Source organism: Pan paniscus, chromosome 11 (assembly GCF_029289425.2).
Source record: "Pan paniscus chromosome 11, NHGRI_mPanPan1-v2.0_pri, whole genome shotgun sequence".
Lineage (NCBI taxonomy): Eukaryota > Metazoa > Chordata > Mammalia > Primates > Hominidae > Pan > Pan paniscus.
Genome location: NC_073260.2, coordinates 91,013,422 through 91,032,132, shown reverse-complemented (window position 1 = coordinate 91,032,132; position 18,711 = coordinate 91,013,422). Strand labels below are relative to the sequence as shown.

Sequence of the window (18,711 nt, the reverse complement as noted above, 5' to 3'; positions counted from 1 at the left end):
ACTTTTTAAAAAATGCAAGTCATTAAGAATCATTCAAGGTAAAATGAAATACTAAGCATTTGTCTTTGCTCTCTTTACAGATCGGATAAGAAAATAGCAGTGATCAGCACCAAGCTCTTTATGGAGAAAGAGCGGATGGAATATTTTCTCAGCACTCTTCCTATGAGGCCAGACCCAGAGTTACCTTGTGTTGAAAATCTTAATAGTATAGAACTCAACAGAAAATATATTCCCAAAACGGCCATAAGAATTCCTACTCCAAACCCACAGACTTCAAATAACTGCAAGAACTCCTTGACTGAGGTTAGTTATATGACCATTTCTCTTTTGGGTTTCATTTCTCTAATATAATTCTTGTTTATAATTTGGTGAAATACTGAGTTGTTCTGTTGACTTATGCATGTTAAGTAAAGATTATAATTAGCTGTGTTAACACAGAAAGGAAATGGAAACTTTACATTTTTTAATTCCCTGGAGCTCTCATTTTCAAGAGACACCCATTTGCTAACTTTATTCAATAAATGTGGTTAAACTGACACATTTAAAATTTCTCTAAAAGCTGCATTTGTTAGGTTTTAAAAAATGCATGTTATTGCCTAATAACTGATGGTATACTTTGAAATGCTTTGTCTTACTCTACGTGATTGTAGTTTGTCTGTGGTTCATATCACTTTTTTTTTTTTTTTTTTGAGATGGAGTCTCACTCTGTTGCCTAGGCTACAGTGCAGTGGCATGATCTCAGCTAATTGCAACCTCTGCCTCCTGGGTTCAAGTGATTCTCTTGCCTCAGCCTCCCAAGTAGCTGGGACTACAGGTGCCTGCCACCACACCTGGCTAATTTTTGTATTTTTAGTAGAGATAGGATTTCACCATATTGGCCAGGCAGGTCTCGAACTGACCTTGCTATCCACCCACATCAGCCTCCCAAAGTGCTGGGATTACAGGGGTGAGCCTCTGTGCCCAGCCCATACTATTTTTAAAGTTTATTTGCACCAACTTAACTCTTTCCACCCATAATCACAAGTGAATGACAGGCAACCAAACACTTAACAACATATAGATATTTATTATTTAATAGAACCCAAAATAAGTGCATTTTATGAATTAAATAAAACACCGAAAGTTCATTTCCATTTTTCTGTTAAAACCTTTGTGCTTGGCCAGGTGTGGTGGCTCACGCCTGTAATCCCAGCATTTTGGGAGGCTGAAGCAGGCAGATCACCTGAGGACAGGAGTTTGATACCAGCCTGGCCAACATGATGAAACCCCATCTCTACTAAAACTACAAAAATTAGCCAGGTGTGGTGGCATGCACCTGTAATCCCACATGCAGCAACCCCATTACTATACTAGGGATATACCTAAAGGAAAATAAATCATTGTAACAAAAAGATACATGCACATGTATGTTCATTGCAGCACTATTCACAATAACAAAGACATGGAGTCAATCCAGGTGCACCCAAGGTAGATTGAAAATCCAAGGTAGATTGGAAAATTCCATATATACCAAATACTATGCAGCCATGAAAAGAACAAAATCATGTCCTTTGCCGCAACATGGATACAGCTGGAATCCACTATCCTAAGCAAACTAACGCAGAAACAGAAACCAAATATCTCATTTGCACTCATATGTGGGAGCTACACATTAGGTGCCCATTGACATAAACATGGGAACAATAGACACCAGGAAATAAGAATGGGGAGGGACAGAGTGGGCCAGGGTTGAAAAACTGCTTCTTGGGTCCTATGCTCACTACCTGTGTGATGGGTTCAATTGTACTCCAAACCTCAGCATTCCTCAATATACTTTTGGAAGAAACTTACACAGGTACCACTTTAATTTAGAATACAAACTAGAAAAAAAAAAAGAAAACTTTACTATACATATTTTTTTCAGTAAGTAAAGAATATAAATTTCTTTTTAAGAGAAAATTTATTGAAGTAAAAAATGGATTAAACTTTTATAAAGGACAGAGTTTTGCTAAGAATTTCAAAGCAATGCATTCATTGCAAAATATGACTTTAATTGTTTAACCTTTTTTTTCTTTTTTTTTTTGAGATGGAGTTTCGCTCTGTCACTAGGCTGGAGTGCCGTGGCATGATCTCGGCTCACTGCAACCTCCACCTCCTGGGTTCAAGCCATTTTCCTGCCTCAGCCTCCCGAGTAGCTGGGACTAGAGGCATGCACCACCACACCCAGCTAATTTTTGTATTTTTAGTAGAGATAGGGTTTCATCATGTTGGCCAGGATGGTCTCGATCGCTTGACCTCGTGATCTGCCCACATTTGCCTCCCAAAGTGCTGGGATTACAGGCGTGAGCTGCCATGCCCGGTCATTGTTTAACCTTTGTACTAATAAAACACCACCTTTCTAAAATTATGTATATCCGATAGACCAATATTACCTATTTTTGTCAGATTACTCTAAACAGCATTACACAGATACATCCTCTATTATCTAAACTTAGAATAAGTAGAAATTTTACTTTACTTATGTGATTATTTTTCTATTTAAGCAAACTTCGTGTTATGTCTAGTCACTAAAAATACTAAAGGCCACATTTTGTAAGTGATATGTTAATCTCATGATAATGTCTCTTGTTTAACTTAAACATTATTATTATTTTTTTTTTTACTTATTTTAGATGGAGCTGGACTGTGCAGAACAAATAATTACAGAAACAAAGAAAAGTATGTTGCCAAAATGTATTAATTAAATTTAGGTTTATTTTAGTAGTAAAGTGTAAATTGCAAATGGCATTCCTTTTCATTGTTGGGTTAGTAGATACTATGTTCAGTATCTTTTTCTTACACACATCTAATGAAAGATGTGAAAACAAAAACTTTCACAGTGAAGAGTATACTTATGCATCATTAATTCATCATGTGCCGTAGCTTAAAAAATTCCCAAGAAGTGGATCCATCTCTTTTTTACTGGTTCTACAATTTCTTCACTTTTGCCATCCTCATGGAACTGTCAGCTAGCACACTGAAACGATTCTCCAAAAACAAAGGCATCAATTGGCTTACATCTGTTCTCAGGAAAAGTTCCAAAAATTTCACCATGAAATAAAAACACCCATGTCAATGTAATTCTTGTCAGGTTACTCAGCCTTGTCTCTCACCACTTACTGCATTCTGCCCTTTGCTCTAGCACCAAAGTGGACAGAGTAGAACTCTGCAGGGCTCTTTGTTACCTCAGGATCTTTGCCTTTGCCTCTTCCCTCTTTCTGGCAAGATTTTCCTCATCCTTCAGTCATCAACCTATGTATCCCCTCCACAAGAAAGCCCATGATATTGACACAAAAGTGGGATAGATGTCCCATCTGTGTGTTCCAGTAGTGCCCTGCTGTATACCTGTCATGATATCTATGACTGTATATGGACATTACCTGCCGGTCTTTTAGGTTATAGCATATGACTATTGGGAGGTGGACCATGCCATCTTCAACTTGTAATTCCAGTGCTGGCTCTAGTACCTTAGCACGTGGCTGTTGAGTGCATGAATGAAGAATGAAAAAGCTGTGATATTTAACCACAATTAGAATTAGTGCCATGTGTAAATGATTTAATAGTAATCTTGTATTGTAATTGCATGTACATATTTCTCATTCTTATTAACTCTGATAACGTTCTCAACTCTACATTTTAAACTTACACTTCGTTAACTGAAATGTTTTAGGTAAAGAATATAATCCTTTCTTTTTCTTTCCAGCTTTTGCTGTGTTGGGCCCTTGCTCCTATCTACTTTCTTCTCTAGAATCCACTGGTAAGCCACATCTATTGAAGAGAATATTTAACCATAAAATCTTAAGGAAAAGTTGTATGATTTAAAAGATCATAAAACTTTATTACTGGGCTATTTACATGAAATTTTAATTGTTTCTCATAAAATATAAAACATCACAATCTTTACTAAAGTAGAATATTTTCATATCATATGATGTATATTTATATGTTATTTTAAATGATGTTTTTTAGCCTCCTTAAGTTTTAAGTGGATCTTGCAAATGAACACCAGTGTTATTGAGTTTGGCGTACTCAAATTGCCTGAATGTCAGCTGTTTAAACAGCCAAACAACCAAGTCATCATTGATACTGTAGTAACGGTCATCAAAGCCGTCTTTGCATTTTACACTTTTTATTACCATATATAGTAGGAGACTTAAAGAGCATCTGCCAGGTTTGTCCATACTAGCGTTATGATTTTCTTTTTGTAGTTCAATAGTATTTTGTGTGGAGATACTTTGAAGCTCTGTAAATATCTGGTTACTCCTCAAAACCCACTAGATTTAGCATTTCATGGATGACTTGTGTTTGAACAAGTATTACTGTGACGGTTGCCAGATGATTATTTTTCTTACTTTCTTCTTTGTTCTACATGGAGAAATAAAACCAATAAATAAAGGAGAAGGGAAAGTCATGATTCTGGTGCTCCAGTTCCCAAAGATTAGGCCAGTGGTAGACATTTCAAGCTGACTTTATGTCTTTTTGATTTGTCCCCATTACTCTGTCAGCACTTTTTTACTTTCTGGCACAAGGTGTTCTAAACTAATGTATTTTCTCTGCGGCAACCCTAGAATGAGTAATTTTTCTTAAAAGCAGAGTTGGAGCCACCGAGGAAGCACAGGCAAGCTCTTCCCATCATGCACTCACTAGTCCCCAACAGAAGAACTGCTGCTGCATCTACTGAGGTACAAAGAAACTAGCAAAGGGCCTTCTAGCTGTCTGGGGACAGTCCTCATGTGGTCCCTGGCTCAGCCTCAAGGGTTCTTGATTAGTCTCCCTGCAGCCTCTGCGCTGTGTCTCTAGATCGGGGCTCTGTGGGAAGGGCCCTGGGAGACCCAGCAGCACAGGGTGTCTTGTCTGCCAAATGTCCCTCCCTTCCTCCCATTCTGACACTCAGGAATAGGGAAGATGGCATGTCCAGGCAGTGCCAGGCCACCTCATTGTCTCCTTTCAGATGGGCCCAGAGGGCCTTGGGGGGTGAGTGTGAAGCTGGGTACCTGGAGCCTGAGGCTGACTCCCTCCCTGTGTCTTGGAGGAGAGGCCTTGCAGCCCAAGAAACCCCCCCGGGCCTGACCCCTGGGCACACATGCAGGGAGGGAGGGTCTGTGGGCTGATGGCAGCATTGTAATGAGACTTTGAACACAGCTGCTCAAGGGCCTCGTCAGTGGACCATGGTCAGAGTTGACCTAGCCATCAGCACCTGGCCAGTTGGGACCTGATCAGCAGGGACCTGGTTAGCGGTGGCCTCCTCAGTGAAGGCCTCACCCAGTGGGTACCTTGTGACCTAGTCATTGGAAGCCTAGTCAGTGGGGAGCTGGTCAGTGGTGGCCTTATTAGTGGGGCCTGATCGGTTGGAACATAAACAATAAAAAACTGGTCAGTGGGGTGTATTCAGTATATTAGGGGTCTGGTCAGTGTGGGGCCTTAGTGGCTTGGAGCCTGGTCAGTGAGAGCCTGGTCAGAGGGGGCTCAGTCAGCTGGGGACTGATCCATGGAGAATTATTCAGTGGGGGTGAGGTGAGTGGCAACCTGGTAAATTGTGGTCTTGTCAGTGGGAACCCAGTCAGTGGGGACCAGGTCAGTGGGAAATTGGTCAGTGGGGTCTGGTCCATGAGGCCTACTAATGGGGGCCTGGTTACGGAGACATGGTCAGTGGGGACTTGGTCAGTGGAACCTGGTCAATGGAGGAGTGCTCATTAGGGGCCTCGTTGGGGGCACCTGGTCAGTAGGAACCTGGCCAGTTAGCCGATGTGTGACCTCAGGCAGGGGTTTTGTCTGTGGAGTCTCCTTGCCTCCATCTGTAGGGAAGGTGAGTCAGGGCACCCTGGAGGGTGCCTGGAAAGAGAACGTGAGAAGATGTATTGAATTCAGCACTGCTTGGCAGACCTCCAACTTTACACAGTACCTAGGTTCCACCTAGAGAGGGTGCCAGCCCTCTCTGCTCTGCTCGGCGCCCCTCCTCTGTCTGCATCCCTAGGACCACCCTCAGTGGAGAGGGCAGAAATTGGGGAGCACCTGTGGGAGGCTCTAATCCTGGCCCTGGGCCCTGGTGGTGACAGTGATGAGGACCTGGGTGCACCTGTGAGTGGAGCAGCTAGGCCTGGCCAGAGAAGCAAGACAAACACACCCATATGTATACACACACACACACACACACACGCATACACAAACACAATGCATGCACACATGTCAGTTCAGGGGATAGAGGACACTGACTCTGGGCCCTCTTGACCCAAGCAGGCTCCTGTTGTGGTGGGTTGTGTCATCCCACGATGTCACTCTTGCTGAGTCCCCATCGCCTCTGTGTTTTGGAGCAGTTAGAGACACACAGCAGTCTCTGTGAGTGGCTCTGCGTGAAGGATTGTTTTCTAGGTGAGATGCACATCTCAACACAGCTGACTGCTCAGACTCAGGTGAGTGGGACCTGCTCTCTTCTCTTCCTCCTGGCTTGGGGACAGTCACTATCAAGTGGGTGGTTTTGGCCTCTGGGCAGCTACTGAGGGTAATACCTGAGCACTCACTGGGTGCCTGTTCTGTGCTGACAGTCATCTCATTCATCCTTGCAGCAATTCCATTCTGCATCTCCTCTGGACACCCCCAGGACCACCAGGACAACCCCATCATGGCCCTGTCACCAGGCCCAGTCTGGCTCCATGATAACCAAGATGCAGGTCCAGAGACAACCGCCCTACTTGGTGCCTGCATCTGACCCCCCTTGGTGGGTAGTGACCAGCCCAACATGGAAGAAGCCAGGGCAGCATGCAGCCAGCTGCCTTGCAGCCCCAGATGGCACCTGGGCCTTGGGAAGTCATTGTCAAAGGGGAAGCTGGAAACTTTGATGTCCCTGGAGGGAAGGGTGAACGTGGCATCTGAACAACCCTGGCAGCCAGCAGCATCTTCTCATCCAACCTGTGGGACAGAGGCCCCCTGCTTGGGAACGAGATCCATACCTAAAGGGTCCTGGCCCAGTCAGGCCTCATCCTGGGCCCTGGGAGGGGAGGGGCACTATGGGCCCCCCAGCAGCAGTCAGCATTACCACCCAGGGGACTCAGCCTTCTGTGGCCCTGGCCAGAGTTAGAATTTGGCCCAAGACAGGACAAGCTCACTCAGAGCAGGGTGTCAGTACCCAGGACCTGTGCATGCCAGGCAAGGCCAAGCTGGCTCAAGGAGCAACCAGCCACCTCTGCAAGGGTGTGCCTGGAGCAGATGGACCAGCCACCAGCCTCACCCACTCAAGGAATCAGGGGTGGCCAGGTTCCCACAGCCTGAGGGGCTGCCACTTGACGGCTGATGGAGTGGAGGCCTGAGGAAAAGCAGATGGCACTGGGGCCCTACCTCCAGGGCAGAATAACTGATTTACCCTGACTGGCAGCGAGTGAGGTTGGTGGCTGGTGCACCTGCTCCTGGCACACCCTTGCAGAGGTGGCTGGTTGCTCTTTGAGCCAGCTTGGCCTTGCCTGGCATGCACAGGCCTCAATGCAACCACTGTGCTGCAGATGGAGCCACATAGAGGAAATGAGCAGCAGGCTCAGGAGCAGGGTGTGCGCTGCCTTTGGGGCTCCAGTCCATGCATGAGGGCTCCTACAGAACTGTGGGCTTCTTGGGTGCCAAGAGGCAGACCACAGGCCATCTTGAGAAGGACTCCATGTTCAAGTGCAGAAAGGGCCCAATCTGGTGGATGAACCACACGGCCAGCTTTTGGGTGCAGGCACAGTGCCACATCTTCCATCACTTCCTGATGTGTCCACCAGCACTGAAGAGACAGCCTGGAGACAGGGCAAGAGGAAGGCTGAGAAGGATGAGGTGGTGAATTCCAGCTTCTTCCTGACCCTGAGCCCACCCCCAAGGTGGCCCTCAACCTTTAAGAGTGGGAGAGCAAAATTGACGGCTTCGAGTGCTTCACCAAGAAGATGGAAACACAGGGCACTCAGCTCAACTTCTCAGCCAATGAGTTGACATGCAAACAGATTATGGTGACGGGTTTTAAGAAGGAGCATCAGAAGGTGGCCAGTTCTTCAGCCTCAGCCAGGTCTTGGAGCTGGGCCAGGCCATCACTTCACCAGAGATGCCTTCAACACCGTTGGTGAGCTCTTTGCCAATCAGCCCATCCAGGAACTGGACCCAGTCATGGACCTGTTAGTGCTGTCTCAGGGACACCAGGTCAACATCCTGGACATCATCCACATACACAAGGAAGCTCTTACCAAAGTCATGGAGAGCAGGCAACATGTGGCAGAAGGGAAGACAGAGGTGCAGAGGCTGATGATGTCAGAATCACAGGAACAGGATTTCTTTGGACACTGTGGCTGAAATTCATCACTTCCATCCAATTCCAGTGAGAAACATGGACTCACAGATGCAGGATTTCTTGCAACAAGAGATACTATTTTTTCAAAAGGTCACCCAGGAATTGATAGTGTTGAATGACTAGATACTCGATTGTGCACTGTTTCCAGTTCAAGGATGCTTTCTACAGCAGAATAATAACACTAGCAAAGAGCTAGTGCCAGGTATTGGCGGTAGTACAAGGATGGCTTTGTTCTCAATTGAAACTCGGCTGAATATAGAATTGTGTAGGAAACAGTTAATATGGCGATAGAATAGAAACAGTAGCAAACATGACCTAAACCATGCTATGAATTCCTACACTACCATTGTAACTTTTGGAAGAATGATACCACTTACTTTATTGCTTTTTGAAGTATGAATATTTTCGTGTATATGCTGTAGACCTCAAACCCTGTGAAGAGTCTCAAAGAAGCTGGCTGGATAAAGCCTGAGTGACTTCTCATGAGACCTGGTCATTGAAAACTCTATGTCACCTCCCTACTCTGCATGTTTTCCTCTTGCCGTGTGAGACAACTCACTCTTTCTTTGCCTTGCACAAAGATTGAAAGATTTCTGAGGCCTCCCAGAAGCAGAAGCCCTGTGCTTCCTGTACACCCTGCAGAACCATGAGCCAATTAAACCTCTTTTTCATAATGAATCATACAGAAAATGGCAAATGAGGACTGGAGCATTGCTATAAAGATACCTGAAAATGTGGAAGCAGCTTTGGAACTAGGTAATGGACAGAGGTTGGAAGAGTTTGGAGGGCTCAAAAGAAGACAGATGAGAAAGTTTGGACCATCTTAGAGACTGGTTAAATGGTTGTGACCAAAATCCTGACAGAAACATGGACAGTGAAGGCTAGGCTGAGGAGGTCTCAGATAGAAATAAGAAGCTTTCTGGAAAATGTCTTCCTTTTGGATATGGAAAGCTTACACAATGCCTGTACCACCCCTGTACCTTAGAAGCAGTGATCTTGCATTTTATTTCAGAGGCTTATAGGCAAAAGAGGCTGCAGCCTTGACTCAGATGAGACTTTGGACTTTGTAACGTTGTGTTAATGTTGAAATGAGTTAAGACTCATGCTGGCAAGGCATGATTGTATTTTGCAATGTGAAAAGGACAAGAGATTCGTGGGGTCAGGGACAGAATAATATGGTTTGTCTCTATATCCCTATCAAAACCCGTGTGGAATTATACTCCCTAACGTTAGAGGTGGGGCCTAGGTGGAAAAAGATTTAGTCATAAAATGGTGCAGGTAGATCCTCCACGAATGATAAAGCACCATCCCCTTGATGCTGTCCTCCTGATAGTGAGTGAGTTTTCATGTGATCTGGTTGTTTAACAGGCTGTGGAACCTCTTTCCTCACTCTGTCTTCCTCCTACTCCTGCCAAAGGAGACAGCTGATTATCCCTTGGCCTTCTGGTATAATTAGGAGGCTCCCTGACTCCTCCCAGAAACAAAAGACACTATGCTTCCTTCACAGCCTGCAGAACCCTGAGTCAATGAAACCTCTTTTATTTAGGATAATACAGAAAATTAGAACTGCAGAGAGGAGCTGTGAAATGTCTTCAAGGCCTTTTTCCATTTGTCTTGGCCATTAGCACAGGGCTTCTTTATATGCAAATTTCTGAAGTCTTCTTGAATGTTCCCCCTTAAATCGGGTTTTGTGTTATTACTACATAGCCAACCTGCTATAGAGATACCTGAAAAAGTAGAAGCAGGTTCAGAAGTGGGTAACAAACAAAGATTGGGAGGGTTTGCAGGGATTGGAAAATGACAAAAAGATGAGGGCCTGGTGGGAGTGATTTAATCACGGATGGGAGGCGGGTGGGGTGGAAGGAAAAAGAGGTGGGCAGGGTGGGGAGGAGTAGGCTGGCTGTAGGGTGGTGGAAGGGTGGGGTGTAGTGGGAGTGGGGAGTCGCCTGCTGCAGAGGCACAGCCTCATGGACAACCTCTACTAGGGCAGTGCACCTGTGGCTTTGCAAGTTTTAGCCCCCACGGCTGCTCTCATGGACTGGGCTACTGTTGAGTGCCTGTAGCTTTTCCACAGTGGGGGTGCAAGCTGTTGGTGGGTCTATGAATCTGGCTCTGCCTCTGCAGCAGGCTTCTGCCTGGAAACAGTGGGAGGTGGAGGTGGGGGTTGCAGGGGCAGATCCTTCACCAGTGGTTAAGCACCATCTTCTTGATGCTGACCTTGTGATACTGAGTTCTCATGAGATCTGGTTGTATAACAGGGTGGGCTCCTCTTTCCTCTCTCAGTCTTGCTTCTACTGCTGCCACATGAAGCATTTCCTTGCCCCTTGGCCTTCTGGTATGATTGGGAGGCTTCCTGAGTCCTCCCAGAAGCAGGAGCCACTATGCTTCCTTTACAGCCTGCAGAACTGTGAGCCAGTTTACACCTCTTTCTTTATGATTGTACACAAAATTAGTGCAGTGAAGTGGAGCTATGAAATGCCTTCAAGGCCTTTTCCCCATTGTGTTGGTAACCAGTACTCAGCTGCTCTTCATGAAGATATCTGAAGCCTTTGTGAATTTTCCCCCTGAAAATGGACTTTTCTTCTTTTACCACATTACCAGGCTGTGACAAAGATATCTGAGAATGTAGAAGCAGGTTCAGAAGTGGGTAAAAAAGAGAGGTCAGGAGAGTTGGGAACACTTAGAAGACAGCATGATGAGGAAAAATTTGGACCACTGAAAATAATTGTTAAATACTTGTGATCAGAAGGCTGACAGAAAGATGGACAGTGAAGGCCAGAATTAAAAGGTCTCAGATGAAAATGAGGAACATCTTGTGAACAGGAGCCAAGGTTATATTTGATTGGTCTTAGCCCTGGAGAGCTCTGAAACTGTGAACATGGGGGTAACGATTTAGAATGTATCTGGTGGAATGAGCATCTAGGCAGCACAGCTCAAGAGGTGTCCTCTCTACATCCAACAGCCTGTGTTCTTATGTGTGACCTAAGAAATTACCTCAAGTTGCAACTTCTATTTAAATGAGAAGTAGACCTCAAAAATTTGAAAAGTTTGCAGCCTAGCCAAGTGGTCAAAAAGGAAAGCTGATTTTCAGGGGGAAAATTCAAGAGCACTTAAAGTATTTGCATAAAAAAAGAGCCCAGTGCAAATAGCCAAGACTATGGGGAAAAGGCCTTGAAGGCGTTTCAGAGACCTTTGCAGCAGCCCTTGCTGTCATAGGCCCTGGGGACGAGGAGAGAATTGTTTCCTGGGCCAGCTCCATGGCCTGGCTGCTGTGTGCATCCTCAGGACACTGCTGCCTGCATCCCTGCAGATCCGGCTCCAGCCATGGCTGAAAGATGCACAGGTACAGCTTGGGTCACTGCTTCAGAGGTGGCTCCAAGCCTTGATGGCTTCCACATAGTGTTAAGCCAGGAGGTGCACAGAACAAGAGACTAGAGGCTTGGGAGCCTCTGTCTATACTCCAGAGGATGTACAGAAAAGCCTGGGTGTCCAGGCAGAAGCCTTTCCAAGAGGCAGAGCCTTATGGGAAACCTTTACTAGGGCAGGAAAGAAGGGATGTATCAGGTTGAAGCCCTCACACAGGGAGGCACCATCCTTCAAACCCCAGATTCATAGACCCACCAACAGCTTGCCCCCTCAATGTGGGAAAGCTACAGACACTCAACACCAGCCCCATCCATGAGGGCAGCTGCGGGGACTGATCACTGCAAACCCACAGGTGGAGATCTGCCCAAAGCCTTTGGAGCCCAGCCCTCACACTCCTGTGCCGTGGATGTGGGACAAGGATTCCAAAAGGATGATTTTGGAGCTGTAGGATTGAATGACTGGCCTACTGGGTTTTGGACATTCATGTATCCTGTGAGTCCCATCGGTGTTTTGTTTTTGTTTCTGGCAATTTTTCTTCTGTTGGCTGGGAATGCTTACCCATTGCCTGTACAATCATTGTACCTTGGAAGTAGTTAACTTGCTTTATAATTCAGAGACTCATGGGCAGAAGGGACTGTATCCTTGTCTCAGATGAAACTTTGGGCTTTACACATTTGAGTAAATGCTGGAATGAGTTAAGATTTGGGGGACTGTAGGAGAGGCATCATTGTATTTTGCAATGTGAGAAAGACAGATTTGCAGGGGCAGGGACAGAAGAATATGATCTGGCTCTGTGTCCCACTGATGTGGAATTGTAATGGGAAATGTTAAAGGTGGGGGGCGGGTGGAAGGTGATTTAATCATGGTGGAGAGTGGAGGTTGGAAGGTGGGGGTGGTGGGGCAAAATGGGGAAAATTATGGTGGGGTTGGGGGTGAAAGGCGGGTGGGGGGCAGATCCTTCACAAATGGTTAAACACTATCTCCTTAATACTGTCCTTGTGATAGTTCTCTTCATGATTTTGTGGTGGTGAGATTGAATGAATACTGTTCTGCTGGGTTTTGGATGTGCATTGGGCCTCTGGTCCCATTTGTGTTATTTTTCTGGGAAATTTCTTCCCCTTGGATTAAGACAGCTTACCCAATACCTGTGTTATCATTGTACATTTAAAGAAATGAACTCCATTTTAACTTCAGAGACTCATAGGCATAAGAGACTGTAGCCTTCTCTCGATGAGACTTTGAACTTTTATATTTGAGTTAATGCTGGAATGAGTTAAGGATTTTGGAAACTTTTGAAAAGGCATGATTGTATTTTACCCTGTGAGAAGGACATGAGATTTGGAAGGGTCAAGTTCGGAATACTATGGTTTGGCTGTGTTTCCCTAGAAAAACTCTGTGGAAGTGTAATCCTGAATTTTGGAGGTGAAGCCTGGTGGGAGGTGATTTAATCCTGGATGGGAGGAGGGTGGGGGTGTAAGGAAAAAGGGGTGGGGAGGGTGGGGAGGAATAGGCTGGCCATAGGGTGGTGGGTAGTAGGAAGGGGGAGTAGCCTGCTGCAGAGGCAGAGGCTCATGGAAAACCTCTACTAGGACAGTGCACCTGTGGCTTTGCAGGCTTTAGCCCCGTGGCTGCTCTCATGGGCTTGGCTGTTGTTTAGTGCCTGTACCTTTTCCATACTGAGAGTATGGGCTGTTGTTGGGTCTATGAATCTGGGGTCTGGGGGATGATGGCCTCCTGCATAGGGGCTCCAAGCCCATATTTTCCTTCTGCACTGCCCTAGTAGAGGTTTTCCAAGAGGCTCTGCCTCTGCAGCAGGCTTCTGCCTGGAAACAGTGGGGGGTGGAAGTGTGTTGGGGGGTGGATCTTTCACCAATGATTAAGCACCATCTTCTTGATGCTGACCTTGTGATACTGAGTTCTCATGAGATCTGGTTGTATAACAGTCTGTGACATCTCTTTCCTCTCTCTGTCTTGCTCCTCCTCTGGCCATATGCAACATTTTATTGCTGCTTGTCCTTCTGGTATAATTGAGAGGCCTCCTGAGTCCTCCCAGAAGCAGAAGTTACTATGCTTTCTTTACAGCCTACTGCAGAACTATAAGCCAATTAAACCCCTTTTTGTTATGATCTTACAGAAAATTAGTATGCGAATTGAAGCTATTAAATGTCTTCAATGACTTTTCCCCATCACATTGGCTATTAATACTGGTCTTCCTTTTAATGCAAATATCTGAAGCCTTCTTGAAGTTTGCCCCTGAAAATGGACTTTTTTTCCTTCTACATTGCCAGGCTGTGACAAAGATAGCTGAAAATATAAAAGCAGGTTCAGAAGTGGCTAACAGCCAGAGGTCGGAGAGTTTGGAGGACTTGGAAGAAGACAGGAAGATGAAGGAAAGTTTGGACCATTGTAGAGACTTGTTAAATACTTGTGATTAAAATGCTGACAGAAGGAGGGACAGTGAAGGCCAGGCTTATGAGGTCTCAGATGAAAATGAGGAACTTACTGGGAACAGGAGCCAAGGTTACTTTTGTTTTGCTGTAACAAAGAACGTGGCTGCAGGGTGACCTTGCCCTGGAGATGTGTGAAACTTTAAACTTGAGGTTGATGATTCAGGGCGTATCTGGTGGAATGAACATCTAGGCAGCAAATCTCAAGACGTGCCCTCTCTATGTCAAACAGCCTGTGCCCTTATGTGTGACCAAGGAAATGACCTCAAGTTGCAACTTATATTTAAATGACAAGCAGAGCTCAAAAGTTTGGAACATTTGCAGCCTGGCCAAGTGGTCAAAACAAAAGCTGATTTTCAGAGGGAAAATTCATGATGGCTTTAATAATTTGCATGAAATGAAGGCCAGTGCTAATAGCCAACGCAATGGGGGAGAAAGCCTTGGAGGCATTTCAGAGATGTTTGCAGTAGCCCTTGCTGTCACAGGCCCTGGGACCTAGGAGAAAGAATGGTTTCCTGGGCCATCCCCATGGCTCTGCTGCTGTGTGCAGCCTCAGGATACTGCTGCCTGCATCCCTGCAGCTCCAGCTCCAGCCTTGTCTCAAAGATGCACAGGTACAGCTTGGGACACCGCTTCAGAAGGTGCAAGCTATAAGCCTTGGTGGCTTCCACACAGTGTTAAGCCAGTGGGTGCACAGAGCACTAGTTCAGAGGCTTGAGATCCTCCATATATATTTTGGAAGATATATGAAAGTGCCTGGGTGTCCAGACAGAAGGCTGCCAAAAAGGCAGAGCCTCATGGGAAACCTCTACTAGGGCAGTGCAGAAGGAAAATATGGGGTTGGAGCCCCCACACTGGAGGCCACCATCATGAAGACCCCAGATTCATAGACCCACCAAGAGCTTTGCACTCTCCATGGGTTAAGAACCCCAGGCACTCAACACCAGCACAGCCCATGAGGGCAGCTACACAGGCTGAACACTGCAAAGCCACAGGTGAGCTGCCCAAGGCCTTGGGAGCCCAGCCCTCATGCCCTTGTGCCCTGGATGTGGGACAAGGATTAAAAAAGGATGACTTTTGAGCTGTGAGTTTGAATAACTGGCCTGCTGGGTTTTGGACTTTTCATGGAGCCTGTAAGTCCCATTTGTGTTTTGTTCTCTCAGGCAAAAATCTTCCTTTTGGCTGGGAACTCTTAATGCCTGAACAATCATTGTACCTTGGAAGTAGTTAACTTGTTTGTATTTCAGAGGCTCAGGGGCAGAAGAGACTGCCTTGTCTCAGATGAGACTTTGGGCTTTGGACATTTGAGTAAATGCTGGAATGAGTTAAGATCTTGTGGGATTGTAGGTAAGGCATCATTGTATTTTGCAAAGTGAGAAGTACATGAGATTGGGGGAGGCAGGGACAGAATAAGATTTGTCTGTGTGTCCCTACAGAAACTCATTTGGAATTGTAATTGGAAATGCTAAAAGTGGGGCCAGGTGGAAGGTGATTTAATCATGGAGGGCAGTAGGGGGTTGGAAGGTGGGGATTGGGGAGGATGGGGGGATTATGGTGGGGGTGAGGGGTGAAAGGTGGGTGTTGGGGAGGATCCCTCACAAATGGTTAAACACCATCTCCTTAATGCTTTCTCATGATGGTGAGTTCTCGTGATGATTCTGGAGCTGTAAGATTGAATAGATACTGTCCTGCTTGGTTTTGGACTTGTACTGGGCCTGTGATCCCATTTGTGTTACTTTCCTGACAAATATCTTGCCTTTGGATTGAGAAAATTTACCCAATGCCTGTACCATCATCGTACCTTGAAAAGAAGAACTCCCTTTTAAATTCAGGGACTCATAGGCAAAAGGGACTGTAGACTTATTCTCAGATGAGATGTTGAACCTTTTACATTACATTGTGTTAATGCTGGAATGAGTTAAGGCTTTTGGCAACTTTTGAAAAGGCAAGATTGTATTTTACTTGCTGAGAAGGATATGATATTCGGGGGATCAGGGTCAGAATAATATGGTTTGGCTGTGTGTCTCTACCAAAACACATGGGAAATTGTAATTCCAAATGTTGCAGGTATGGCCTGGTGGGAGGTGATTTATTCCTGTACTTGAGAGGGGTGGAGTTGGAAGTAAACAGAAGTGGGTAAGGTCGGAGGAGTATGTTGGCTGTAGGGTGGTGTGAGGGTGGTGGGTAGTAGGAAGGGGGAGTAGCCTGCTACAGAGGCAGAGGCTCATGGAAAACCTCTACTAGGGCAGTGCACCTGTGGCTTTGCAGGCTTTAGCCCCCATGGCTGCTCTCATGGACTGGGCTGGTGTTGAGTGCCTGTAGCTTTTCCATACTGAGGGTGGGAGCTTTTGGTGGGTCTATGACTCTAGGGTTTGGAGGATGGTGGTATCCCGCGTGGGGGCTCCAAACCCATATTTTCCTTCTGCACTGCCCTAGTAGAGGTTTTCCAAGAGGCTCTGCCTCTGCCTCAGACTTCTGCTTGGAAACACTGGGGGGTGTATGTGGGGTATTGGGTGGATCCTTCACCAATAGTTAAGCACCATCTTCTTGATGCTGATCTCCTGATACTGAGTTCTCTCGAGATCTGGTTGTATAACAGGATGTGGCATCTTTCCTCTGTCTTGCTTCTACTCCTGGAATATGAAACATTTCATTGCTGCTTGGCCTTCTGGTATAAATGGGAGGCTTCCTGAGTCCTCCTAAAAGCAGAAACCACTGTGCTTTCACTACAGCCTCCAGAACTGTGAGTCAATTCAACCTCTTTTCTTTATGTACATGCAGAAAATCAATGCTGTGAAGTGAAGCTATGAAATGCCTTCAAGGCCTTTTCCCCAATCTTTTGGCTGTTAGCACTGGGCTTCTTTGATGCTAATATCTGAAGCCTTCTTGAAGTTTTCCCCGGATAATGGACTTTTCTTCTTTTACCACATTGCCAGGCTGTGACAAAGATAGCTGAAAATGTAGAAGCAGGTTCAGAATTCAGGAATGGCCAGAGGTTAGAGCGTTTGGAGAGCTTGGAAGAAGACAGGAAGATGAGGGAAAGTTTGGACCATTGTAATGACTTGTTAGTTGTGATTAAAATGCTGACAGAAGGATGGACAGTGAAGGCCAGGCTTAGAAGGTCTCAGATGAAAATGAGAAACTTACTGGGAACAGGGGCCAAGGTTTTGTTGTTTTGCCTTAGCAAAGAATTTGGCTGCACAGTGTCCCTGCTCTGGAGATCTGGGAAACTTTGAACTTGAGGGTGAAGATTTAGGGTCTATCGGGTGGAATGAACTTCTAAGCAGCAAAGCTCAAGAGTTGTCCTGCCTACGTCGAACAGCCTGTGGTATTATGTGTGACCAAAGAAATGACCTTGAGTTGAAACTTATATTTAAATGAGAAGCAGAGCTTAATCCTTTGGAAAATTTGCAACCTGGCAAAGTGGTCAAAAAGAAAAGCTGAATTTCAGGGAGAAAATTCCAGAAGCCTTTGGATATTTGCATAAAAAAGGAGCCCAGTGTTAATAATTCAAGACAATGGGAAAAAAGGCCTTGAAGGCATTTCAAAGACCTTTGTAGCAGCCCTTGTTGTCACTGGCCCTGGGGCTTAGGAAAAAAGAATGTTTTTTCTGGGCCAGCCCTATGGCCCCACTGCTATGTGCAGCCTCAGGACACTGCTGCCTGCACCCCTACACCTTCATCTCCAGCTCCAACCATGGCTGAAAGATGCACAGGTACAGCTTGGGTCACTGCTTCAGGGGTGCAAGCTCCAAGCCTTTGTGGCTTCCACATAGTGTTAAGCCAGCAGGTGCACACAGCACAAAACTGGAGGCTTGGGAGCCTTTGTCTAGACTCCAGAGCATGTATGGGAAAGCCTGGGTGTCCAGGCAGAAGCCTTTCCAACAGGCAGAGCCTCATGGTAAACCTCTACTCGGGCATTGCAGAACAAGCATATAGGGTTGGAGCCCCCATACAGGGAGGTGCCATTTTCCAGACCCCAGATTCATAGACCCAGCAACAGCTTGCACTCTTAGTGTTGAAAAGCTATTGGCACTCAACAGCAGCCCAGCCCATGAGGGCAGCTTTGGGGAAAGACCCTGCCATGCCACAGGTCCTGAGCTGCCCAAAGCCTTGGGAGCCCAGCCATCTCACCACCCTGTGCTCTGGATGTGAGATGTAGTTTCAAAAAAGATTATTTGGAGCTGTAGGATAGAATGAATGGCCTGCTAGGTTTTTGACTTGCATGGAGTCTGTAAGTCCCATCTGTGTTTTGCACTTCTTTCTGGCAAATTTCTTCTTTTTGTCTGGGAATGCTTACCCAATGCCTGGACAAGCATTATACCTTGGAAGTAGTTAACTTGCTTTGTATTTCAGAGGCTCAGGGATAGAAGGGACTGTAGCCTTGTCTCAGATGAGACTTTGGGCTTTGGACATTTGAGTAAATGCTGGGATGAGTTAAGACTTTGTGGTGCTGTAGAGAAGGCATCATTGTATCTTGCAGTGTGAGAAGGACATGAGATTTGGGGGGCCAGGGGCAGAATAATATGATTTGGCTCTGTGCCTCTACCAAAACTCATGTGTAATTGTAATGGGG

General features: G+C 45.9%; 1 protein-coding gene across 1 annotated transcript in view; it reads left to right on the top strand.

The window, feature by feature from the left end:
* The window catches only part of ANKRD18B (ankyrin repeat domain 18B), a 54,680-nt gene extending 44,635 nt beyond the window's left edge, over positions 1-10,045 (top strand). The window contains 8 exon segments of the mRNA XM_055117319.2: positions 81-303; positions 2,652-2,697; positions 5,993-6,096; positions 6,582-6,740; positions 6,743-6,926; positions 7,486-7,689; positions 7,882-8,018; positions 8,119-10,045. Coding sequence (XP_054973294.1) covers positions 81-303; positions 2,652-2,697; positions 5,993-6,096; positions 6,582-6,740; positions 6,743-6,926; positions 7,486-7,689; positions 7,882-8,018; positions 8,119-8,325 — 1,264 coding nt within the window. The 3' untranslated portion in view covers positions 8,326-10,045.
* Positions 10,046-18,711: the final 8,666 nt, after the last annotated feature.